At 38.6% G+C, this 25,552-nt stretch overlaps 1 protein-coding gene across 10 annotated transcripts in view; it reads right to left on the bottom strand.

The window, feature by feature from the left end:
* Positions 1 to 4,288: 4,288 nt before the first annotated feature.
* The window catches only part of IGF1 (insulin like growth factor 1), an 80,990-nt gene continuing 59,726 nt past the window's right edge, over positions 4,289 to 25,552 (bottom strand). For 9 of the 10 annotated variants that reach the window (XM_027541960.1, XM_027541958.1, XM_027541963.1 and 6 more), the window contains one exon: positions 4,289 to 13,586. Coding sequence is in view for 5 of the 10 variants with exons in the window: in XM_027541966.1 (XP_027397767.1) it covers positions 13,527 to 13,586 (60 nt within the window). In the remaining 5 variants the exon portion in view is untranslated. Of the gene's footprint in view, positions 13,587 to 13,707; positions 13,725 to 25,552 lie in introns of those variants that run through there. The other variant, XM_027541959.1, reaches the window with a different exon arrangement.

The following is a 25,552-nucleotide window of genomic DNA, read 5'->3' as shown; positions in this document are numbered from 1 at the left end:
GAGTTTACCATAAAGATTATTTGATTACATTTAGCAGACTGCTCTTTAGCCTAAGATTATATTCATGTCATGTTTTCAAATGATTCCCTCTGAATCACATGGTGATAATGATTGTTTTTTTTAAATGTCCTTACTTTAACCAAATAAAGACTTTGCCATCCTATTTCAGTTTCTTGAAAATTCTACTCTTATTTTTGGAAATTTTACAATTTTGAGAAACCTAGAAACTGAGGAACGGCTGCATGATAGTGTTTAATCCTCAAATACCAGTAGGAGGTAGATAATGTTGTTGTTGTTGTTATTATTAATACCATTTTACAAAAGAGGAAACTGAGCCTCACAGAAGTTGTTTGTCTAGAGAACTCAGCTAGAAGGGTCAGAGCCACAACACACACCCACATCTGCCTGATTTTAGCACTCATGCTTCTTACCTCTATGTTTTTCCTGTGCCTTGGAGTAAAGAATGAAGCAGGGCAAAGGCTAATAGAGTTTTGCCAAGAAAATGCACTGGTCATGGCAAACACCCTCTTCCAACAACACAAGAGAAGACTCTACACATGGACATCACCAGATGGTCAACACTGAAATCCGATTGATTATATTCTTTGCAGCCAAAGATGGAGAAGCTCTATACAGTCAGCAAAAACAAGACCAGGAGCTGACTGTGGCTCAGATCATGAACTCCTTATTACCAAATTCAGACTGAAATTGAAGAAAGTAAGGAAAACCACTACACCATTCAGGTATGACCTAAATAAAATCCCTTATGACTATACAGTGGAAGTGAGAAATAGATTTAAGGGACTAGATCTGACAGACAGAGTGCCTGATGAACTATGGACGGAGGTTCGTGACATTGTACAGGAGACAGGAATCAAGACCATCCCCAAAAGACAAAGAGATGCAAAAAAGCAAAATGGCTGTCTGGGGAGGCCTTACAAATAGCTGTGAAAAGAAGAGAAGCGAAAAGCAAAGGAGAAGAGGAAAGATATAAACATCTGAATGCAGAGTTCCAAAGAAAGTAAGGAGAGATAAGAAAGCCTTCCTCAGTGATCATTGCAAAGAAATAGAGGAAAACAATAGAATGGGAAAGACTAGAGGTCTCTTCAAGATAATTAGAGATACCAAGGGACCATTTCATGCAAAGATAGGCTCAATAAAGGACAGAAATGGTAGGGACCTAACAGAAGCAGAAGATATTAAGAGGTGGCAAGAATACACAGAACTGTACAAAAAAAGAGCTTCATAACCCAAATAACCACGATGGTGTGATCACTGACCTAGAGCCAGACATCCTGGAATGTGAAGTCAAGTGGGTCTTAGGAAGCATCACTACGAACAAAGTTAGTGGAGGTGATGGAATTCCAGTTGCGCTATTTCAAATCCTGAAAGATGATGCTGTGAAAGTTCTGCACTCAATATGCCAGCAAATTTGGAAAACTCAGCAGTGGCCACAGGACTGGAAAAGGTCAGTTTTCATTCCAATCCCAAAGAAAGGCAATGCCAAAGAATGCTCAAACTACCACACAATTGCACTCATCTCACACACTAGCAAAGTAATGCTCAAAATTCTCCAAGCCAGGCTTCAGCAATATGTGAACCATGAACTTCCAGATGTTCAAGCTGGTTTTAGAAAAGGCAGAGGAACCAGAGATCAAATTGCCAACATCCGCTGGATCATCAAAAAAGCAAGAGTTCCAAGAAAACATCTATTTCTGCTTTATTGACTATGCCAAAGCCTTTGACTCTGTGGATCACAATAAGCTGGAAAATTCTGAAAGAGATGGGAATACCAGACCATTTGACCTGCCTCTTGAGAAACCTACATGCAGGTCAGGAAGCAACAGTTAGAACTGGACATGGAAGAACAGACTAGTTCCAAATAGGAAAAGGAGTACGTCAAGGCTGTATATCATCACCCTGCTTATTTAACTTATATGCAGAGTACATAATGAGAAACGCTGGGCTGGAAGAAGCACAAGCTGGAATCAAGATTGCCAGGAGAAATATCAGTAACGTCAGATATGCAGATGACACCACCCTTATGGCAGAAAGTGAAGAAGAACTAAAGAGTCTCTTGATGAAAGTGAAAGAGGAGAGTGAAAAAGTTGGTTTAAAGCTCAACATTCAGAAAACTAAGATCATGGCATCCAGTCCCATCACTTCATGGCAGATAGATGGGGAAACAGTGGAAACAGTGAGAGACTTTATTTTTCTGGGCTCCAAAATCACTGTGGATGTTGATTGCAGTCATGAAATTAAAAGATGGCTACTCCTTAGAAGGAAAGTTATGACCAACCTAGACAGCATATTAAAGAGCAAAGACATTACTTTGCCAACAGAGGTCCGTCTAGTCAAGGCTATGGTTTTTCCAGTGGTCATGTATGGATGTGAAAGTTGGACTATAAAGAAAGCTGAGGGTTGAAGAATTGATGCTTTTGATCTGTGGTGTTGGAGAAGACTCTTGAGAGTCCCCTGGACTGCAAGGAGATCCAACCAGTCCATCCTAAAGGAGATCAGTCCTGGGTGTTCATTGGTAAGAGTGATTTGGAAGCTGAAACTCCAATATTTTGGCCACCTGGTGTGAAGAACTGACTTGTTGGAAAAGACCCTGATGCTGGGAAAGACTGAGGGCAGGAGGAGAAGGGGACGACAGAAGATGAGATGACTGGATGGCATCACCGACTCAGTGAACATGGGTTTAGGTGAACTCTGGGAGTTGGTGATGGACAGGGAGGCCTGGTGTGCTGCGGTTCATGGGGTCGCAGAGTCAGACATGACTGAGCAAATGAACTGAACTGAACTGATTAGTTAAGGTCCAGAGAAGGAAGCAGAAATGATTCTAGGTATTTTAATCAGAGGATATTTAATACAGGTGATGGGAGAAACAAGTAGTTAAATAAGAGAAGGGAGTCAATCCAGAGATCAACATCATCAGGAAGTCACTACCATCTCTAGAACTGGGGAGACACAGAGAGGAAGTCATGTTCCCATCTGAGAAAAGCCGTGGATGGATTTAGGTCTACCTGGGGGACAGTGTGCTGCTCCAAGTGGGAGGCAGAGCCTGCAATTACTGCTGAAGATGCTACTTGAAGCAGAGAAAAAGGGAGGAAACACCCTGGCTTCTTCCTTCTTCCTGATCTCTCTTGCTGTTAGTGCCTCCTGTTAGCCAAACCTACCTGGAAATCAGAGAAACAGGAGCTAGAAAATGTAGCTCCTTGTGAAACAGAGCAGATAAATAGAACGTTGGGAAATGGATATGAGAGCAAATAGATGAACATCCAGTACATTCTAGCATAAATATATATTAAATTATTTCACTGTATCTTTTACTACCGCAAGGAAGACTAGAGATACCAGAAAAAAACTTTTCAATATTAACTAAGAGAATGGCTCAGATGGTAAAGAATCTGCCTGCAATGCAAAAGACCCAAGTTCAGTCTCTGGGTCGGGAAGATTCTCTGGAGAAGGAAATGGTTACCCACTTCAGTATTCTTGCCTGGAGAATTCCACGGACAGAGGAGCCTGGCGGGCTACTGTCCATGGGGTCGAAAAGAGTCAGACCTGACTCAGCAACTAATACTTTCACTTTCACTTCAGGAAAGGAATGGAAATGTTTCCATTTCCAAAAGATCTTTAAAGGAGAGAGAGACAGAAAAAACAAAAAAATAGGGAGAGAATATTGGTCCTGGAGTAACCCTATCTGAATATTTTAGATTCTAGAAGAGTGGCTGAATTAGAAGATCTGTACAATCCTGACTATGATTTCTGCCTCTCTTACTGCTGTCTCCTTCCCTCTCTAGGGGGGCACTTTCTCCATCTCTGTTTGTCTATCACATCCTTTAGACACTTAGACTCGAGTTCTGTGTTTGTAGGATAGAATGGAGGATTCAGCCACAGCACTTATGTAGAGAAGTTGCTGTGATTACAGACTATGAATCCCCCAAATTTCCACTTGGAGAGCCTCTCCCCAGTGTTCCCTCAAGTGGAGGAGTTTGGGGACTAGTGGGAGCCACTGACTTCAATAAATGCAGTAGAGTTAGAAAGTCATAGGACAGTTACTTACTCTTAACTTACCTGGTAGTAACCATTATAAAGAGAAACCTCCCTTCTAGGCCACATTTCCGACCTTGCTTGAAATCCAAGGTCAAATTTTACTTCTGATGTATTGCTGCTATTGTCTCAAATCCAATTTACATATGTTTCTGTTTTCACTGATTGCTTTATTCTTTTCCAAATCATCTCATCCCATCACAGGGTGAAGGAAAGAACATTTAGAAAACAGATGTTGTATTAACCATAACCATTATCCTTTATTGGATCCCAAAGAGGTTTATCTCTATCCATAAACAGGTGAGGGAGATACAAGCTTTCAGCTCAGCTCTACACTTTAAATGCCTCCCTGGGAAGAAGGCAAAGGCTCTGCCATCCATCTGTCATCATGACTCAGGTAAGATCATAATTGTTGTATTCAGCCGTATCATACCCAAAGCTCCCCTTTTTATAGCAAACTTTTATGATATACTCTTTAATATCCCAAAATGAAATTCATAGATAATACATACACAAGTTCAACAAAAATAAAAGTGATGCCTGAACTGTAATATAAAGTAGAGTGAAAACAGTTTGTAGCAAAATAACATGCACTGCAAAATAGAAATGCTAAGGCTCAACTCTATTAGAAAACATAGTGAGTGGTCAGATATTCACCCCATGTGGAAAATTATGAACATGACAGCTGTAAGAGGACTGATACAGGTAGAGAATGAAGAGATTCAAATAGCACAGTTAGCACTGCCATCAATGATGCTTTTTCTGGAACAGTGGACAATGCTTGATAAAGTTACAAATGAAATAAGTTACCACCTTCCACTTAGTTTACAATGGTAGCATTCCTGGAAAATTCAATTTATGTTAAAATCATGCTTAGGTAATTATAAACAGGTTTATCATCTGCATGAAGTGTCTGGAACTCTAACCTCTGCCCAATAAATATCCATAATACCCCCTAATCACTGTGATTGACAACCCCAAATGTCCCTCAACATTTCCCAAATGCCATCTAGGGCTAGAACTATACCCACTGGGAATCCCTAGAGTGGGATAACCAAGGCCTTTTAGAAGGCCAGGGATATAGAAACTAGGAACATGGACTCTGGGAGTCCATATTTTTGTCTGTGGAAGCCTTGCTTCAACCATGTTTCTTGAGACCTCACTGACTTTGACAATCTGTCACGAGAACAATAGGTGTATTGTTGCCGGAGCTCTTGGCAAGATTCTTTGTGATCAGTTTCTGGTTTTACTTTTTTAGAAAGAGTTTATTTCTGAATTATGTAAGGACTCAAGACATACCTTTCCTGGCTGAGACTGATTTACCCTTGGGTATTACATGCATGATGGGAAGGGCTATCACAAAACGACACTGGGACGTGGACTGTAGAGGAATGGCCGTAAAGGTTAAAAGCCCGGTTAGATATATTGATTATTGAGCAGAAATGCTGATTCATCTTAAGTTCATATTCAAAAATAGTTTATCTCTCAAACATCCAATTAGCTCTATTTCTGCCTCATAAAACCAAATATGAACAAAAATGCATCAGTGTATAGAATTGTCTTTGCATCTGGATTGGGGCATGAATGATGAAGTAGTGAAAGCACATGTTTTGAGGTCTTCAAACCCAGCTTCGAGGCTGCTCTGCCTGTCTCTGACTTTCAGCAAGTTAAATAATGTCTTTGAACCTCCATTTCCTCGTGTGTATAATAGGGCTCATAATAGTGCCAGACTCATAGGGTTTTTATAAAGACTAATGATAAAATATAGGTGAACTACTTAGTGTAGTGACTGATCCATAGTTAGTGCTCAGAAAATATTAACCATTGTTGGGGTGGTGATAATTTATCACTCACACAGATCTTATAGGAAGGAAAAATATAATTTTTAAAAAGAGACTATAATTTGACCTTGATGATCTTGAAAGAAGACAATTCTTTGGGGACAGAATTGCTCTTTTGTTGAGGAAAGAAACAACTTTGGGGCATATGCAGTGATAAAAGGTGAGCTGGCCTGCCCCAGTTCCCACTACGGGCAAAGCTGTGGTGGAGAACTGTAGTAGAATTTTCTTGCAAGTTCTTTCAAGGGGAGAAGATGAAGGGTTGGAAAGGAAGTAATTTCTGAGAGAGTTTGCAGAAGAGAGGAAGGGAACTTACTAAGATGACAGTTAGGTTTGACGTCTTTCTGCCCTCTTACTTCACCATCCACAAAACTTCTAATGAAAAGGCTGTACCCAGATGAGCCACACACGTCACATGCTGTACACAATGCACTTAGACGCTTATGGTCACAGGAGGCACAGTTCTGAGCACAAGCAGAATGAGGAAGTTTAGTCTTCGCTTTGGTCCTAGGAAGAACCATGGAGACTCTGAGTGAATGAAATTGGGTGTAAAGGTGAGCCCCATGTGGGAAAATGATACAGGAAACTTTAGTAATATTATTAGTTTCTTAAAATCAAGTGTAAAACTTGTGAGCCTTTTTTACATTTAGGTAAATTTCCCAATAATTCATGGAGGGTTTAAGTAAAGGAAAACAGAATGAGATGCTTTCAAACAACAAGAAGGAAATTATCAATACTAATTTCCACCTGGTGCTTCCACAAATGCTACTGTGAGCTTGATATTCACAGCGTCTATTCAGTGAAGAATGAGATTTATTGAAACAAAAATTCAGTGTTGAGAGATCACATTCTTATAACATCTCTCCATATGGGAGTGTATTAAATGCTGCTTGTATATTATGTACCCTGCGTGATAGAGAAGTTTTCCCCAAATGCTTGGTATTTGTAACTCACTGTTGGATTCCAGTGAGTGGGATGGCTTACTTAAACTGCTTTATTGTTAATGCATCTATCGTACAATTCATACATCTCTGACATAGTTTGTACAAGTTCTTTGAAACATTTATTTTTAAATATAACCTGTAAATTTTGTAAGATAGCTCCATTCTGGGTGTATGATTAGTTTTATTTTCTGGGTAAGTTTTCATGTTTTATTTGCTGCAATGATCTTAATAAAAACGCTACATTACAATATAGTTCTTAAGGAATGACACATTACACCAACATTGTCCAAAAGAACTAATTAATCAAACATGATTAATTTTAATGTAATTACTAAAGAAAGATATATCATTTTATTATGACGCTCTAGCCATACATTTTCAAAATATGCTTATTAAACAGTAAATGTCAGATAATGATTCAGTTAGTTACATTTTTAGAAGTCATTAGGATCGATATTCCTCTGCCATAAATGAATTGAATAATAATTTCAAATACAGAGTTAATTTAATAAAAAATATGTTTTGAACTAAGACAGATATAATGAATAATAACCAATCATTTTCTGGTTTCAGAGTAGCAGGGAAGATTAATTCAGTGTCTATAAGTTTCCTTATCACACTTGGCCTATAAATGTGATAAAAACAAATGAAGCAAAACACATGAAGTAATCCCAGGTTTCAGCTTCATTAGCTCTTTCAGCAAAAAGAGATCAGACATAGTACTTGGGGCCTTTGTATAAACTGAATACAAGCTGCATGATGTTTGAAAGTTTTTGATATTTGAATAGACATTTTAATAATACACAGACACAGATAAGAGATGTGAGTAGGTGGCTTGAGGTTTCAGAGTCCCTCCTGCAGTGTGTTTAGCAGCAGGTACAAGATAAATATCCAAAAAAATCAGATTAAGGGATTAACAGTAGTGATTTTGCTATGGGTAAGTGAGCAGGGCCAGTGGGTGGTTTGGAAGGGATTTTTGAGTTCTTCTTTCATTTTTCCTACTTTTACATCAGTGCATTTAGGCCTGGGCAATTTAAAAAAAAGGCATATCCTAAGGACAGTGAAGGCCATTTGAAGGTGACAGGTGAGATTCAGCAGGGGTTAAATAGAAGAAACTATATCTTAATTTACATTTCAATTGGGCAGTGACATACGAAATTTTGTGTTCTCTTTTTAAGTGGTTTTTTCTTGAAAGACCTTATCAATGACAGTTGAAGAATGGGGAGAAATAGGGACCATGTTTAAGATCAATGTGGCTTCATAAATTAAGAAAACAGGTGAAATGTATATTTTGAAAGAGGTCCCTTTCATTTCAGGGTTTCAGTTTGGTCAGTCCTCTACAAAATTTTGAGACAGATACTAAATGAATAAGGACTAAGAGGGAAAAAAGAGTTTCAAAACTCCCCTGGGCCTCTGTCTCATCTATGAGAGGTTCTCTACAAAAAGTATTGCTCCAGATAGGATTTGATTGTTTAAATTTGTATCTTTATCCTGTACCACACGCACTTAAAGCTCAGACAGTCATCTCATCTCCTTTTTTTTTTTAAATAGAAATCACACAAAAAAGATATCTATGTATCAGTTTCTAATACCTAACAGAAAAGTCTTTTAAAATATTAACATAGCAATAAGCAAATATCTACTATAGGATTAAACACTAGCATCAAAAACAAACAAACCCAAAACAAAGAACCAACACAATTTTCTCTTGTTTTTTGCCCCTTTCAGATTTTGGAGTTTATGAGCATTGCAGGAGAGGGGCATGAAGAATCACTTATTTTATTTTAAAATTTTAAAATAAATGATGCCATAATGATGTATAAATCAGATTATTCTTTCAAAAGCATCGATGGGAAAGCCCAGGTGATTTGAAGGGAAATGCTCTTTCTAATGAAGAGAGCCAAATAGGATCTGTCTCTAATAAATTAGTACAATCTTTTAAGATTAAAAATAGCAAACACATTTTTAAATAGTCTGATTATAGCTTCAACAAGTCAAACATACATTTCTATCTAGCCTATAGTTTTAAAAAGTCAGTCTATGTGGGTTTAACTTATCATCCCTTATTCCAATATAAAAAAAGAAGAAAAAAACAAGTCATTTTTGAACATTAAGATATTCATAAAGACTGTATAAAGTAAAAAACAAAAACAAAAAAATCTTCACAGATTGTTAGCCATCTCTTTCAACGATTTCTCATAAATTCTTCTCTGTCCTTATCAGTAGATAACCCCCATCTCAGAAGGAAATACTTTCCAACACTTCCCAATGAGATCAGTGATTGCTTTTATAAGAGCTACTGCTCTTTGAGATGTTTAGGTAAAGGGAGAATATCTTCTATTAAACCAGTCGACGCCAAATAACTACTCAAGGGGGATGTGGCAGAAGCTATTTTTAGCAGGTGAATCTATGCATTTTTCTCTTTGTTTTTATTTTCTCCACTTGCTGAGTATGTTTTAGAGCAGAGAGCACACACACACACACACACACACACACAAAGCAATGAGTAACTCAATCATCTTTTCAATTCTGCCATTTGCCTATAAGGTCTTTTTTCTTTTTTCTTTCCCTTTTATGCTCCATGCTCCTGAATCAAAGTGTTCAGATTGGATAATATATTGCTAATTTTGTTGAGTTTGAGAGCCAACAAAACAATGGAGCCTTCTAACTTAAAACAATTTTCATCTTCTGCCTTTGCACCCCCAAACTCACAATTTGGTGAACAGTACACTACTTGCAAGTGATAAAAAGTTGAAAGGTGGTGGTGACTAGACCTAATGCTATTTTCTTATGCCATCTAGCTATAGAATTGTTGTTTTCATACTTTAAAAAAATATGTCTATGCTTTCTTTTTTTTCTTTTTTTCTTTTTTTTTTAGTCAAGTACTTTCTTAAAGAAACATTAGCACCACATTGGCATAGCTGGCCAAACAATAAATGGGAAAGCAAAATGTGCTACATCTTCCATTTTAAAGCATTCTCCCAAGTGCATAAACTAGTAACAGAAACCCTGAAGCCACAGTGCATGAGATGGTTTCATCTACACAAACATTGACATTCCAAGGAGGGGAAGGATCCTCAAGGGACACCAGGCTTTTTTTTTTTTTTCCCAAAGATTTTTCAAGGAAGTGATTTCTCCTCAATATTCCATTGGACTCTTAGGATGAGTGTGTGTGTGTGTGTGTGTGTGTGAGTAGGGTGAGTATTGGGAGAGTTTTTCCTTATCTCTAAATGAGTGGATTCTGATGGAAAGATGCTTTCACTTTTTTAGTGGGTCTTCCTCATTTTAAAATGTTCTAATAATACAATTATACTATTTGAGGAATTGGGAGTGGACATTTGACCTAGGTATTCAGTGTTGTCAATTAAACTGGAAATCAACCCATAAATTGGAAGCTCACTCTTACACGTATTTATAGTTCTTTTGTAAATATCTTGATATTGCCTCATCTTAAAATTCTAAAGTAAAGCTTACAAATTGAGTTGTAAGATTTTATGTGCTTCCTTCTGTCAATACTGGGTCATTCTGCTGTACTATATAGTGATCAGCTGGCTTTTGGAGTTGACAGCAATTTGACTTCTAGTTTTAAATCATTTGAAAATAAGATAGAGGGTTAGCATAATTAGCTAATTTTTAATTAGCTGATTTATGATACAGTTGAATAGGACTATGTGTTAGAAAAAATTAAGAAAAGTAATATGGCTTTCCATATTTAAACTTTCCTCACTGGGATATTTTTGGTTATGAATAGAATTATTAGTGAATCAAATAAGTCAAAAGACACTCTTAGAATTAACATATTCACCTATGTCTGGAAACATATAAGTCTGTAGAAGGTTGCATGTAACATGTTATTGGTAGCCAGTAATTTTAAAAGATATACATTAGGAATAAGAAATAAAAATCAAAAGTGCCATTTTGGGAAAATGGATCCATTATCTCAACCCACAGAACCCATATGTCTAGAAAACAGATGAAGAGCAAAACCACCTATGGTTTCTTTTACATTGTCCACAGTGATCAGAACACAGCTCAGCATGCTGGAGGTGCTGAATTCAAATAACACTGTGGACTGATGTTAAAATACCGGTTGGCTGAAAGGGACATCCATTAAAGAGGCCTCGTTTTGCATAAGTTTGGAGATACAAGAAATCTGTTTTTTTCTGGCCTCTGAACCTTGAGGTGAACCAGAGGGATGAAAACTAAAGATGCTATTTTTGTTTTGCATGAACACTCTCCAAGAATAAAAGGGATATAATTTACATGAAATAATCAAGTCTGCTTGCTTTTTACCAAAAAATTCTAAGGCAGATAAAAAGATATGAATGATGAATGATTTGTTGTTTTAGTAAGAAAACCTTGATATATAGACAGGAAATATTTTTCTAGGTCAGCATGGACTTGTTCTTATCATTGGGTTTTCTTGATACCAATTTTCAACTGAATGGATAAGATACATCCATGGAGGACTAGAAGCCACTCTTCTAAGCAGACATGAGTTATGAGCTAGAAAATTTCTAGCTGTGAAAGGAACTTTTGCCTCTCAATTTGCAACACTAGTTAAGCATATTTTTGTCAAAAAAATTTAAAAATATATGTTTATGGATATACTTCCAAGGATAGAACAAAATATATTCAGGAAAGTAAATTTGTGACTTTTTATTAGTTATTATTTCAGGATTTGAAATCTTGGGCTTAAAGAGAGGAAATAACTGTGGCTTTCAAAGTGAATAGTCTCATTTATGATATTAAAATAAGTATTATTAGATTTGGTTTCCCAGGTGGCTCTGTGGTAAAGAATCTGCCTGCCAAGCAGAAGATGTGGGTTCGATCCCTGGGTTGGGAAGATCCCCTGGAGGAGGTAGTGGCAAACCCACTCCAGTATTCTTGCCTGGGAAATCCCATGGACAGAGAAGCCTGGTGGGCTGTGGTCCATGGGGTCGCTAAAGAGTAGAACTGATTGAGCGACTAAACAACAACAAATTATTCGATTATTAGTAAATGCCTGGAAGAGTCAGAACGTGCTAACAAAAGGAGTAACCATCCTTTCACTTGTAGAAATCTTTGTTTTTCTCCTTTCTTTTCCTTTCTCCTCTTTCACTTTATATTTATAAATCCAAATGCAGAATTCAAAATCAAATTGTAGATTCAAATGTTTCTAAGTTATTTTGAAAAGTGTTTTAAAAGAGATTGAACTGTTAGCTTTTAACAGATAGTTAGTTGGATAGCCTCACTGACAAGAACTGGCATGTCAAGAGCATTCAGCTTATCAATTTTCTAGCTATACTGTGAATGGGTTGTTTATAGAATTCTTTGCATCCTAGCAACTCAAGGGCTCTGATCTTGATGCCCTCATAGCAACTCAGGATAAAAATCTGGAGCTTTATCTTTTTAATCCTCATACCACCCCTGTGAGGTAGGTAGATTACATATTGCCCCCATTTTGCAGATGAGGAAACTGAGGCACAGAGAGGTGAAGTGACTTGCCCAAGGTCACACAGTGGTGAGTCCGTGGCAGAGTCGTCAGATGTTTGTTTCTTCAGCGAGAATAAGAAACCAGGATTATTAAATTCCTAGCCTTCTGCTTTTTTCTACTCCTCTCTGGACTCGCCAAACAAATTTGTATCAGTGGACTTTGTGTCTTATTTTTCTTGGAAGGCATAATTGGGGAGCTTTTCTTTCCCAAATGTTTGAGTTTTGAGTACCCTTCCCCTCTGTGTCACCTTTGGCTCCAGGCTCCCTCTTTAGTTTTGCTTTCACCTTTTACCGTTTTGGCCAGACTCTTTCATATAACAAACTACAAAATAGCACCATTGTACTAAAAAACAGAGTTTTACATACTGTTTGATATATCTTGTATTATTGATATGCTAAATTTACATAGTGCTCTATATGGAAGAAATAAAAAGAGAGAAGTACTGATCAGGTCACACACTAACTCATCTCTTGAAGGAACCATTCAGAGTTTGAGACTTTCTATGCTTAAAACATACACCTAAAATGATTGGCCTCAAAGTTGTAACTACTTGCATCTTTTAGCAAGATGTGGAAAAAATAAAGCTTTGTGTCTAAAATAAATGCATCCAACTTATATTTGGTACAAATGCCACAGATGGAATCTTGTGGGTTAAAAACTGGTGTGCTACTTAACTGCTTGCTGCTGCTGTTTAGGAGGCCAAATTCAGCAAATATAAAGGTGATGGAGAAGGGAGTGGGATAGAGGAACAAGATTATCAGACACTGTAAAACAAACAGCCTGTGTTGCGTAGAAAGAAGTGCAAATAAAAAAATTAATAAACCACTTAGACAAGCCTGCTGAATGAATGTCTCTAGCAGCCAAGATTCAGAGATAAATTTAGTGCAACTGGATCTATACAACACCCATGCATTTGTGGCTCTTGAGAGGCAGGGACTAAGATCTATATATATATTTTCTCTATAGAACATTATTGATAAAGGATCAACAGCAATCTACCAACTCCAGGGTCATTTTTGCAAGGTGCAAAGCTTTGAACAATCACTCCTAAAGACAATGTTGGAATGTTTACTTATTTCATTGGGGGAAATGCCCATCTTTTGAAATGTTATCAAACTTATTTTTGGTAGGTCTTCTGGTGTTTAACAGGTAACTCGTGCAGAGCGAAGGATCCTGCCGGTGGCATGTCATTCTTCACTCTTTAGGAAGGTCTTCCTACATTCTGTAGTTCTTGTTTCCTGCACTCCCTCTACTTGTGTTCTTCAAATGTACTTCCTAAAAATAAGCGAGAAAAAGTGACATTAATTTGATGAATTTTTATGTATCCAACCCATCTCTTTCTAACATTGGATCTCAATCTTCATACCTTATGTCTCACCAGTCAGTTTAATAGACAACTTGGGCCAGGGTTTTCTGAGAAAGACATAAACAAGTGGATGACCATGAGTTTTTAATTTAGACAAACCTCACTAAAGCTACTTCTATTTTCCCTTGATGGCATGGGGACCACAAATTGCTTTGTAATCACACAAAAATATGTGTTTATTCATCTGCCACTATCACAGGTTCCTTGATAGGAAGGGGATCCTTTAAAATCCAGTCTTCTGGCTTGGAACGTCTTTTTCCTAGTGGAAAAAAAAAAAAAATCACATCCTGGGATCATCCTCCATTGTTTTATTGCTTTTGGTTCTGTTTTAGTTTCTGTAAAAAGGAGATAACTTTTCATTTTTTTCTTTTTCTCCTCTGGAGAGAGGCAGAGGTTTTGAAGTAGAAGATTGGGAAGTTTTGTAGCTGATTGGAATCTACAAAATCACAGACATTCTGAGCTGTGCTCAAATCCTGGTTCTTCTGTTTTCTAGCCATATGAACTTGTGTAAGTGACAATCTCCTGTGTCTCAATTTCATCCATAAACTGGGATAATAATAGTTTCTACCTTTTAGGATTAAGGATTAAAAAATTAGGATATAAAATCACTTATAATAGGCCTGGAACACCGTGAACACTACCTAAGTATTACCAATTGTTATTTACTATTATTATTCAATCTTTATTGGAAAGGAACTATTCTTGGATTAAACATCCTGGGTTCCTTGTTTTGATGCTACCATTCACCCATCAACAACCAGTTCTGTTATCCAAGGAATACTGAGTTTTGCTTAGAATAGAAGCCCTATAATAATAGGGACATGTCTCTGCTCACTGTTACAGCTCCATGTCTACAGCAATGCCCAAAACATTTCAGGTGCTCAATAAATACCTATTGAATGAATATAATGAACCCTCTGATAATGTGCAGGATCAAGTCATTATACTTCTTCTGTAATTATTATTTTATCCTTGAACCTACTTAAATACCAACATTTATTTAGACAAATAAGCTGTAAAATAAAATCCAGAAGGAAATGACATATACATGCAGAAACATCAGGTGCTGCTTCTCTTGATTTTCCTTCTAGTCAGGAGGCCCTTAGAGAAGGATGTAATGGATAATTATTGGTACAGAATGAGGTTTAAGGATTCCTTTTTCCCAGGAACATTTTCCATCCAGACCAAAACCAAGGGTTCTCATCACGGGCACTGGAATCTCCAAATCCTTCCTTCTGGCTAAGGAAATGATCACTCTCACAATCACTGTAAGATGTTTAAAGACCATTGTGAGGGAGCTTGCAGACCACTCAGACCTGAGAACTAGAGAGGGTGAGAAGCTGGGGCAGAGTCAACTACTAATCCCTGGAAATGATACCTATTGACTCAGACCCATAGGGATTTGATCATTTTTCTTACACATATTTTCAGCTCTACCTGGAACATTAGAGTGATCAACAAGTCCTTTATAAAAGCAAGTTAGTACTTTGCACGTTGATGGTGAAAATATCTTATACCTCCTGAAAAGAAGGAGGATGACATCATTGTGTAAAAATGTTTATTAAAATATCTAGCTCAGTGGCCACTGAAAAAATCTTTGTGGGAAGAAAATGGGCATTCATGTAGGAGAGCTTGAGATGCTATCTGTTTACAATCCTGGCACTTTCCCCTCTAATATCATACAACTTTTACCAGGTTCACTAGACATGCATTTGTTGCTCTACAAAGCATCAGCTGTTAAGCTACCGGTAAAGTTTTTATTTCTAACCTTACACCTTATTCTGCTTCTTAAAGGAGTTCTCTGGAAAATGGAAGAAAGACATATGCAGCTACAGAGTAGACATACTATTGTCCCAAACTCTTTGAAACATTTCTGTTCAGTTCTCAATAGACCCTGCTGATGGTATATGGCTCATCAAACCCCCTTAATCACTATTATTAAGGACACTATTGCTCTATCAAACTAGTAACCAAGTTAACAGGACTAAAAATACCCTAATTTGGGTTTTAACCTCTTTTTCTGTTTACAAGGTATGACAGCTTAGAAAAAGGATTTTAAAGAATCTGAATAAAGCCCATTCTAAGGAAACACTCCAGAATGAAATGGTTACAAGCAACAAGAAAGCACATGAGGTATTTAATCTCCAGTCTTCTTCTCAAGCCAAATTAATCACAGGTTTCCAGATAAAAAGTTCAGGTATCTTCTATACCTCTCTCTTCACATTCATGATCGCTGTAGCAAAAAGAACTGAGGTTAGTTTGGCCAATCATATAGATCTTATCCCTTTCCCCAATTCAGAGATTCTTTCTTTTCTCTCAAAGCAGAAGTGTAAGGTGTAAAGTCTGAGTGGAGGGATCTTCTGGACTCTCTTCTGGGACTGTCTCTGCATCACAGCAAAGTCCTGGGCAGAAACTCACTTGATAAAGCTGACACTGCTCCAAGTAGCATGGTTCCCATGCACACAGGCGTATGATGGAGGCCATTCAGAACCAGCTGGGATGTCGTCTGGTTTGCATTTGGCTCTCTTCCCAGGCTCTCACATGTGACTTCTTTGTTGCAGACAATGACAGTGACAAAACAAAAGCACTCAGGGATTTAGTCTCAGTTGCATCTGTTGCTTTGCTCATTGTTTTAATTTAATGACGCGGGCCACCCTTGACAATGGGTGGCAAGTGGAGGCCTGCTAGAAGCAGCCGTCGGAGCTGGCACCCTCCTTCAGTGCACTTCTTGAAGGGGTTATGAAACTGTCCCACATTCAGTCAAGCAAAAACTTTTCACTTCAACAGCCTGTCCAAGACAAACAAACCAGCTAAAACTGTGTCTACTATGCAACTAGACAGATTTTTGAAAGGAAAACAGTAGTGAGTAAATACTGTTTCCTATTGACACCAGAGAAGGTAAGATTATTTACCAAAAAAAAAAAAAGTTGGTCCTCAAGCTCACTGGGGTTGACTGAGGAAACATACCCTCTGAAGGAAGGGTTAACTGACTCATGAGGGAATAGGTTTGATAGGGGTTAATTTGTGATATACATTATTACACAGTGTATGCCATACACAGATATATAGGAAGCTGGAAAATGCCATGAAGGGATCATTCACATTCCCCCATTTTTCTCTTGGCGATCCTAGCTCTTAGTTTTCCAATGGAAAACTGTCCACAAACTTAAGTTCCCTGAGAGCTAACGACAATGGCAATAATAGTTATCTGGATTAAAATTTGCACACATTTTACAGTTTACACAGTAATCTCCATGAATCCTCCCAACAACCTCAGGAGATGACGTTGTTTGCATTGGTATCATTCACGATCTAAGGCTCCTGAAGATTTAGTGACTTGCTTGAGGTCACATAGGAACAAACTGATAGACCTAGAACTAATAGTAAAACCACCTATTATTTTCATAAAAGAATAACAGTTCCACCAGTTGAACATGTGTATGTGCTGGTCACTGTCTTGTAAGTGCTAATTGTAGACATTTTCTTATTTAATTCTCATAGTTCTCTCAGAGATGGGTACTACTGTCTTAGCCAGTTTACCTTCATGAAATATGAATAAAAAACAACGTGCCTGATTTCTTACAGTGAAGATGTGACCATGTTTGGGATTTGTATCAGTCACTTCTGATCCTGGAGCTCACCAGATAGATACTCGACCATGATGCCTCCCAAAGAGGTAGACCAGTATCTGGTGATGCAAAACCCAAGTCTCTTTCCAGTAACAGTAATTGATCATGTCATGAGTTGCCCATGATCCCAGATGGTGGCAGATGCTGGTTTAGAAGGTAAGGCAAGACTGTAAACTAGGGAAGTAGGTACCCTCCCTTATCCCAGTGTGAGCTGAGTCCCATTTGTATGCTATTAATGGAGGTCTAGTAGCACAATATTCATTTAGCAAAAGCTAACCATGTGAATATGATAAGCCCTTATTTTCTCCCCGCCTATCTTTGTAAGACATTGCCTGAGAGGCAGAATCTAAAAGGATTATAATAGCCCCTTTAAATTTTAGGGAGGAAGCATTGATGTTTTCAATAGACTATGTTTCCATCTCCACCCACTACAAACAAGTTAAGAATTGTATGACATAAACTCGAAGAAAAGCCTGGAACCCCATAAAAAATGCTGGGAAAATACTGCCCATCATGGAATGTTAATAGCCTATTGTACAGCCTAAAGTTCTAACTCAGCATTGACTTTCTCCTAAAAAGGGCAAAATAGAAAAAAAAAAAAAAAAAAAGGCAATGGATGATTGAAGAGATGGCCCAGATGTCAATTTGTTGAAAAGGATTTGCCCTGGCTATTTTGCTTGCTTAGCCTGGAGAAATGTGAAATATTGGATGATGATTTAAATGTCCTAATATCAACTTTGATATCTCATTATTTCGGGGGATTATAAGTCCGAATTCCAGGAGAGTGAGGTCAGTCTTTCATCTCTGGGAGCCAAGTAGAGTGAATGTCATGAGATCAACTCAGTGCTCTGGGATGTGACTTTTAAAACCGAAGGACAAGGTATACTTTTCAAGAGATGTATGCTCCTGGTAGAGTAACTGCCTCTTCAGCAAAGAGATAGGTGTAACAGTCTGGGCACAGTGTTGGTCTGCCCAGCCCCCTTTCTATTTATGTTTTTCTGGAAATGACTTCACCCTATCTTTTATGTGGTTAGAGTGGGAAAGGACATTTTTTCCAACATGATCGTCTCCTCTGACCATGCATGGTAGATGGGCCCCACAGCCCCCTCCCATAGCTCAAGAGTGTAGTGGGGACATCAGGGCAGACCCAATTTCTGGGAAACCCAAGACTTCTTTATTGGCCATCTTTGGCTCAAGGACTCCTCAGTGGCTTTGCTGACTTTTCTTTAGACAGTACAGCCATCTAGGATGCTTCTCCCCAGTCATCTCTCCTCCTCGGTTTCACTGAGGTCAGACTTGCACTTGCATTCTGCTGGCTTGCTCAGGCTTCCCTGATCCTCTCCTATTGCTTTTCACATGGGTATTTCCCCTCATCAAACCCTTGCTCCTTTAACCCAGTATCATATACATTTCTCAGAGAACCTGGATTTATATACCTAGCTTGGATCCCAGCTTCCAACACAGAACTGTGTGACCTTTGGCAATTGTTACGTTGTCCTCGCCTTCTCAGTTTCCTGCTGTAAAATGAAAGGGGGGAGTAAGAGCACCCACCTCATAATGTTGTGATGATTACATGTGATCACCCTTACACATCTACCTACCGTAGCTGTGTGCAAGAGAGCCAGCTGTTTCAAGGGCCCTTGGTTTAGCTCTCATTTGTGAACTTGATGGCAAGAGCTGTCCTGGCTTCTGTGCTGTCAGAATCCACTTTGGGTCTGCCTTTGTTGTGGAATAAATTATTTAAGTGTTTGCTTTCCCACTAAAAAGTAAACTCCTTGAGGGCAGGTAGCATAGTCCCTTCACCTCTATCTCCTCCTTGGATGTGTGAGCAAAGTGGCGAACCAGGAAAAGCTTGTTAAATTGATTTGCATCTCCTGCAGGAATGGTGGAATAGAGTTCAGGTTGACAGCAAGCCTTACATGGTTTCCTACTTCTTGCTGTGCACAGAGCCCCTGTCCTGTCTTGGAACTTACAGCGGGCAGATTGCAGTACAGTAAATATCAGTGAAGAAATGAAGAGAGATCACAGTGCATAGTTCACATGCTGGAGTCCATCTTGAGTTTGGATTCTGGTCTGACCACTTGTTAGGGCAAGACCTTGGCAAGACATTTAGCCCCCTTAGTCCAGGTTTTCTAATTGTACAGTGTGGGAGGGGGCATAATTATAACATTTACCCTTCAGGCTAATAGTGAAGATTAAGGAGGTGATTTGTGGCAGCCTTTAACTCAGGGCATGTGCCTAATAAATAACAGCTATTACTATTGTCTTTTTAGAAATAGTTCCTGTTGGGAAAGCACACCCCATGCTTGAGTACTGCCCTTTCTCTGACTGGGGGGGGGGGTAATAGTTACTTACTGGGTGCCCAGGGCACCCTTGACTGCTGCACTAGAAGATGCATAACTCTTGTTTCTAGTGACAGGTCCATCCCTAGGAATCCCCCAGTTTAGGGAATGTGTTTATCCTATAATTATTCACAGATTATCCTGTCTTGGCAATTCCTTACTTTTCAAAGGATACCACCTGACTCTGTTTGAAGTATTTTTGTCTGTGATGTAACAAATCACTACCAAAATGGTTTAAAAGCCTGAAAAAAGAAAAAGGAAAGGGAAAAGAAAGCTGAAGGGTATTTTCCCTTACTGGCAAGAGTTATTTATGTTGCCTTTAATAGTCTTGAAGGATGTTGTAAAATACTCCAGGGCTGCTTAGGCTGTTGATTTTATGGGCAGCCTGTTTTGTTAGCTGTTTGTGTTACATTTTTAAATTAAAAAAAAACAAAAACAAAAACAACTACACTTTAAGCACACTATCTTTCCCAGAGGGAGTTGGTTTTGGAATTGCTGAAAGGTTCAACCACTGTGGTATTTAAAAAAGTGAAACACCAGATTCTAGCAATTTCACTGATATGTGCTAAAGATTCAGCATATTTTTACCTAAAAACTGGATTTGATTATTTTTTTCTCTTTAGCCTCCAAAATAGCATTGTTTCATCTGACATAAAACATACGTTGGAGTCCTTACACTCATGTATGCAGTAATTTATATTCCAATGTTCTGGGGCCATGTGGGGCTCAGGGTTGTTACCTTTTGGTATCATTTCAATGCAATAGTGATGAGTTCAGAGATTAGTAGGAAAGGGTGTTACCCTCTTTCACTCATGCTTTGTGTGTGTGACAAATCTGGGCAGAACATTCAAATACTGTGTTCTGAATTTTCCTCCTCTGAATTGAGAGAAATTTTGCAAGTTTGGAAGGCTTTTCTGAACTTTTAGGATGAATAAAATAACACTACGACAAGTTAAAGTGATTTGCATCTGTTTGAGATTGACGTGAGTCTTCAGCATATAAAAGTAAACACGCATGGTGCCAGCCAGTGCTTTTCCAAGACAGAAAACGGCGCAAGAACAATTCATGTGTGTATACAGTTTAAAAAAAATCAGAATTGTGCCCAAAGTACTTTTACTTGCATCCTAGTGTTCTTTGAAGAAGGAAACAAGTATCGTTATTGACAGAGACAAACCAGAGCATCCAGTAGTGGCCTTGGTCAATCAATACTGACAAAATAATGCTATGTATTTATTGATTCCTTTTATATTTTTCACTTTTCTCTAGTCCTCCAATGCCTCATGAATCATTCAAATTTGCCACACTCAGACTGTGACATAAATATTACATATTCTCAAGTCTACAATAGGATTCTTTATCTAACCCGCAACCTGCCATGGTCTTACTCCTAATCATTTAGAATTTTTGTCTTGCCATAATTGTCATCTACAGCTGTGAAAATACCACATCATATTTTCATGGATGGCAGAGCTGGCTGGTCTTTGATTACATGACCTCTTGGAGCTGGCCAGACAGAAAGCTCCATGTGAATGTTTATATATTTTACAGAGAATTTTGTAAGAAATTCTGGCATGTGAATCCCACTGTGTGCGCGCACACACACACACACACACACAAAGTAAAGAAGAGAAAATAATCTTCTTTCTCCCAAAACTATTTGCTGTAGTTAACAACAGATTGTAAGTTACCACCAAGGATATTTGGAATTAAAGTTGGATTGGACCTTCAGCATTCTTATTTCTATCAAACCTTCACTTTTTCAAAAGACTTAGTTTTCTGACCAAATGGATCTTAAAACTATAATCTCATCAGTGAATAATATAGATGGGAATGTTTGGAAATGTTTTCTAGCTCTTATTACTGATGGAGCAGTAGCCCATTGAGCTATGACTGAGTTCCTAGTGTGGTGAGAAGTTTCTTTGCTGCTGTCTATTAGTACCAGACATGAGCTCATATGCCCATTGTCCCACATCTCTCATAATTTCCTTGCTGTTCTCAATTTCCATTTCTCTCTACTTGAGTTTAAATGTAAGTCTATATTTCTAAACCATCTCTTTTGGTTGCAAGATAAAAACAAGGTGGCCCTAAGGGTATGAAAGTGTTAGTCACTCAATTGCGTCAGACTCTTTGTGACCCCATGGACTGTCGCCCACCAGCTCCTCTGTCCATGGAATTCTTCAGGCAAGAATACTGGAGTGGGTTGCCATGCCCTCCTCCAAGGGATCTTCCTGACCCAGGGATCAAACCTAGGTCTCCTGTATTGCAGGCAGATTCTTTACCATCTGAGCCCCCAGGGAAGCCCCCCTTAAGGGGGTTAAAGCAGTCCCATTAAAGAAGGAGTCCTAAGTAGATGAGTATCAGGGAATGGTGCTCAGATTTCAGTTAGAGCTCTGAGGATGAAAATACTGATTTTGACCTTGCAGATCTGGAAATTTAATGGCCACTGAAAAACTTATCCTAACCTTGCCTGGTCTTTCTTTAAAAATAGACTTATCTTGCCTAGGCCAATACATATTGTCACTGATTTTCAAAGGATTCAGGAGCTGGGCTTTCAATCACTGGAGAATTCTATAGTGGATATTTAAAAACTCATAAAGGCACTCTGCTTCTTTTAAAACAATTTATCTTTATTTTTATTTTTTATAATTATTTTCTATTGGAGTATAGTTGCTTTATAATGTGTTAGTTTCTACTGTACAGCCAAGTGAATCAGCTATATGTATGCATATACCCCCTCTGTTTTAGATTTCCGTCCCATTTAGGTCACCACAGATCACTGTAAATGATTTATCTTTTCATTGTCAGCAAAAGGCTTCCACTTTACCTCTAGACTATCAGTTTTGTCCTGGATTAAAAGTCAGCTCTCTGTTGTCTGATAAACATTGCTCAAAGCCCTATTCCCTTCATACAGGCAAGCAAAGAGAACAGACTTCATCTTCCTCCATGGTGTGTAAGTGGACTTGAGAAATGGCAAGCCTTATTAGTTAGGAAAACACTGTTTCCTGTCGGTGAGTGGTGGGAGGGAGAGGGTCAGGAGTTGGAAGGGAAAGGGAGGAGGGGCTCTCCCAGAGCTGCTTTCTCTGCCTCCTTTTCCACCCTTACATCCTAACAGCACGCACACGAGAAGCTGTATGAGGTTTTGTTTGTTTTCAAGAGATGTTTGAAAGAAGATCAAATGCTTGTGAGAGGCACTGAATCGGCAGCCCTAGAAACTGAAATGTCCCGGAAGCTGTGTGAGCCCGGAAATATCCCACATTTTTATTTATTTTGGCAATTTTACTTTAAACTAGTAAGGGCTGGAGTTCATGCTACAATTAAATTTTCCTCAGGCACTGTGAAATGAAAACACATATTACATTTGATTTTAACTGGTTGAGAAAAATGGTGGTTTTCTGAAAGTTCTTTTCTACAACCTCAGAATAAAAGTTAACAGTTCCTCATACAGGACAGTCGAGCTTCCACTGAAGTTGGAATAATTCATAGAACTGGGGTTCTCTGGGTTGGAAGGGGTCTTAGGTCACTGAATTCTCTTTCTCTTATCATGTGCTTGAAAGACACTACCACACCACTGGAAAGTGTTGGTAAGCTTAAGCTTGAAGTTTTTGGTGATAGGGGACTCACTTCCACTTGGTGAGACCTATTTCTTTTTCAGATGGCTCTAATTTTAAAAACTAAGAAAAATAATATCAACTAAAACTTTAATAGTGCTTACTATTTGCCAGGTACCATTTTAAATACTATAATTTATATTTGTACACATACACACAATCTCCATAAATTCTCACAACTCTTATGAGGTAGATTCAATTATTACTCCCATTTGGCAGATGAGGAATCTGAGGTACAGGTAAATTGCATTATTTTCCCAAGGACATGCAGCTGTTAAGTGAGATAGCCAGGGTCTGAAACCAGGCAGTCTGATTCTAGATTCTGCGCTCTTAACCACTATGTAGTATTGCCTCTCCTATCTTTATCATTCTCCTTCATGTACAGAGGTTTACATATCATGGGTACTCAGTAAAAATATTTTTCAACAATTTAAGGATCAGGAGTCCTTACATATTCCTTTTAGTTTTACACACAATCATCAATTTCCCCTAAAAGAAACAGTTGAAACAGAGGGCTTTTAAATTATTATGAATACTCTGCCTACATTCAAGAAAGCATTGAGGGGATGAATAGGGAACATAACATTCACTATAAAATACTCAACTGGTTTCCACCTTTAGCAATAAGTCCTTGAACGAATTCAATTTTGGCTCGAGTATAGGAAATTCCAAACACGCAAAAACTTGTGCAAGCACAACTCCTCTGCCTTCCCTCTTTGACTCCGCACTTGCATCACTGTCTTAGGCAAGGACAAGAGGAATTATTTCATCTCAGCAGTGCTTCCCTGGTGGCTCAGACAGTAAAGAATCCACCTGCAATGCAAGAACCCTAGGATTCATCCCTGGGTTGGGAAGATTCCCTGGAGAAGGGAATGGCTACCCACTGCAGTATTCTTGCCTGGAGAATTCCATGGACAGAATTCCCGGAGATTCCATGTAGCCTAGTGGGCTACAGTCCACGGGTTTGCTAAGAGTCAGACATGACTGAGCATCTAACACACACACAGTGCTACTTAACTTTTATGGTCTATTTCCCTACCACTCTTCCCCTCCCCATCTCACTCATTTGTCCATCCATCCTTTCATTCATCATTATGTGCCATGTATCACTAGTGCTTATTTTCATAGTAGAAGGGATGAAAGACAGCAATAGATTCTTTCTGTTTACTTAATTTATGTTATTTAGAAATCACATGTAGGCATTCAAGATGACTGCTTTAGAGTTAATATAACCCACTGCAAAAAGAAAGAAAGAAAGTGAAGTCGCTCAGTTGTGTCCGACTCTTTGCAGCCCCATGGACTGTAGCCCACCAGACTCCTCCATCCATGGAATTTTCCAGGCAAGAGTACTGGAGTGGGTTGCCATTTCCTTGTCCAGGGGATCTTCCTGACCCAGGGATCGAACACAGTTTCCCACAATGCAGGCAGATGTTTTACTGTCTGAGCCACCAAGGAAGCAGGGTTTTAATTAATAGTCTGATGGTGAAGCATTCTTTAACTGGAAAGTTCTATTGCTTTCTTTTCCTTTTAAAGTCTTTGCCTTTTTTCTTGAATGAAGTTCATTATTGGGTATAATTGTCATTTATCCCTGTGTTATAATGGTATTGATCCGATCATCAATGAAAAAGGGAAGGGATAATCCCACAGGACACTGTTACTTTTCTGCCAAACTGTGGTCCCTTGAAAAGCCATCTCAGTTTGCAGGTTACTCTCAGGTGGTAGAAACAGTAGGTGTTGGCTTATGCTTGAGGCTTATACCTGAGGCTGGTTCCAAACCATAGATGTATTAACAGAAGAACAGGGAGTCTCCTGAAGAAGGTGGCTGGCCAGATGGGCTCAGGCTCCAGCCTGGCTTTTATCTGTTCTGATAAGCCAGGACCCACTTTGCAACCATAACAGCAGTGTCTTGGCTCCCATACGATACTCTGACAAGCTTGTGATCAAACTTTTTCCTCCTGGCTTGAGACTTGGGCACATCTATATATCATATATCCTGGGTTTTCAGTGAACCATGGACAAAGGATGATCCTGAAGTAGAAAGAATGGCTGGGGCATGAAGGACAAGTAGAAAGGATGTTCCTTTATACTTTGACATCTTCAAAGTGGGCTATTTGGATGAAATGCTTCACTCCTTGGTTTATCATCTTCTTACCCTGTGTTGTCTCTCTTGCATCCTCCCTTAGCTCTTTTAATTCACAATTTGAATGATCTTGAGACTTTTTGCTTTATTATCTATGAAGATACTAACCCTACTGCTTAAATCAAGGAAACTGAAGGAGGAAAATCTTTAAGACTC

The sequence above is a fragment of the Bos indicus x Bos taurus genome, chromosome 5, assembly GCF_003369695.1.
Source record: "Bos indicus x Bos taurus breed Angus x Brahman F1 hybrid chromosome 5, Bos_hybrid_MaternalHap_v2.0, whole genome shotgun sequence".
Lineage (NCBI taxonomy): Eukaryota > Metazoa > Chordata > Mammalia > Artiodactyla > Bovidae > Bos > Bos indicus x Bos taurus.
This window is presented reverse-complemented; position numbering and strand designations above follow the sequence as displayed.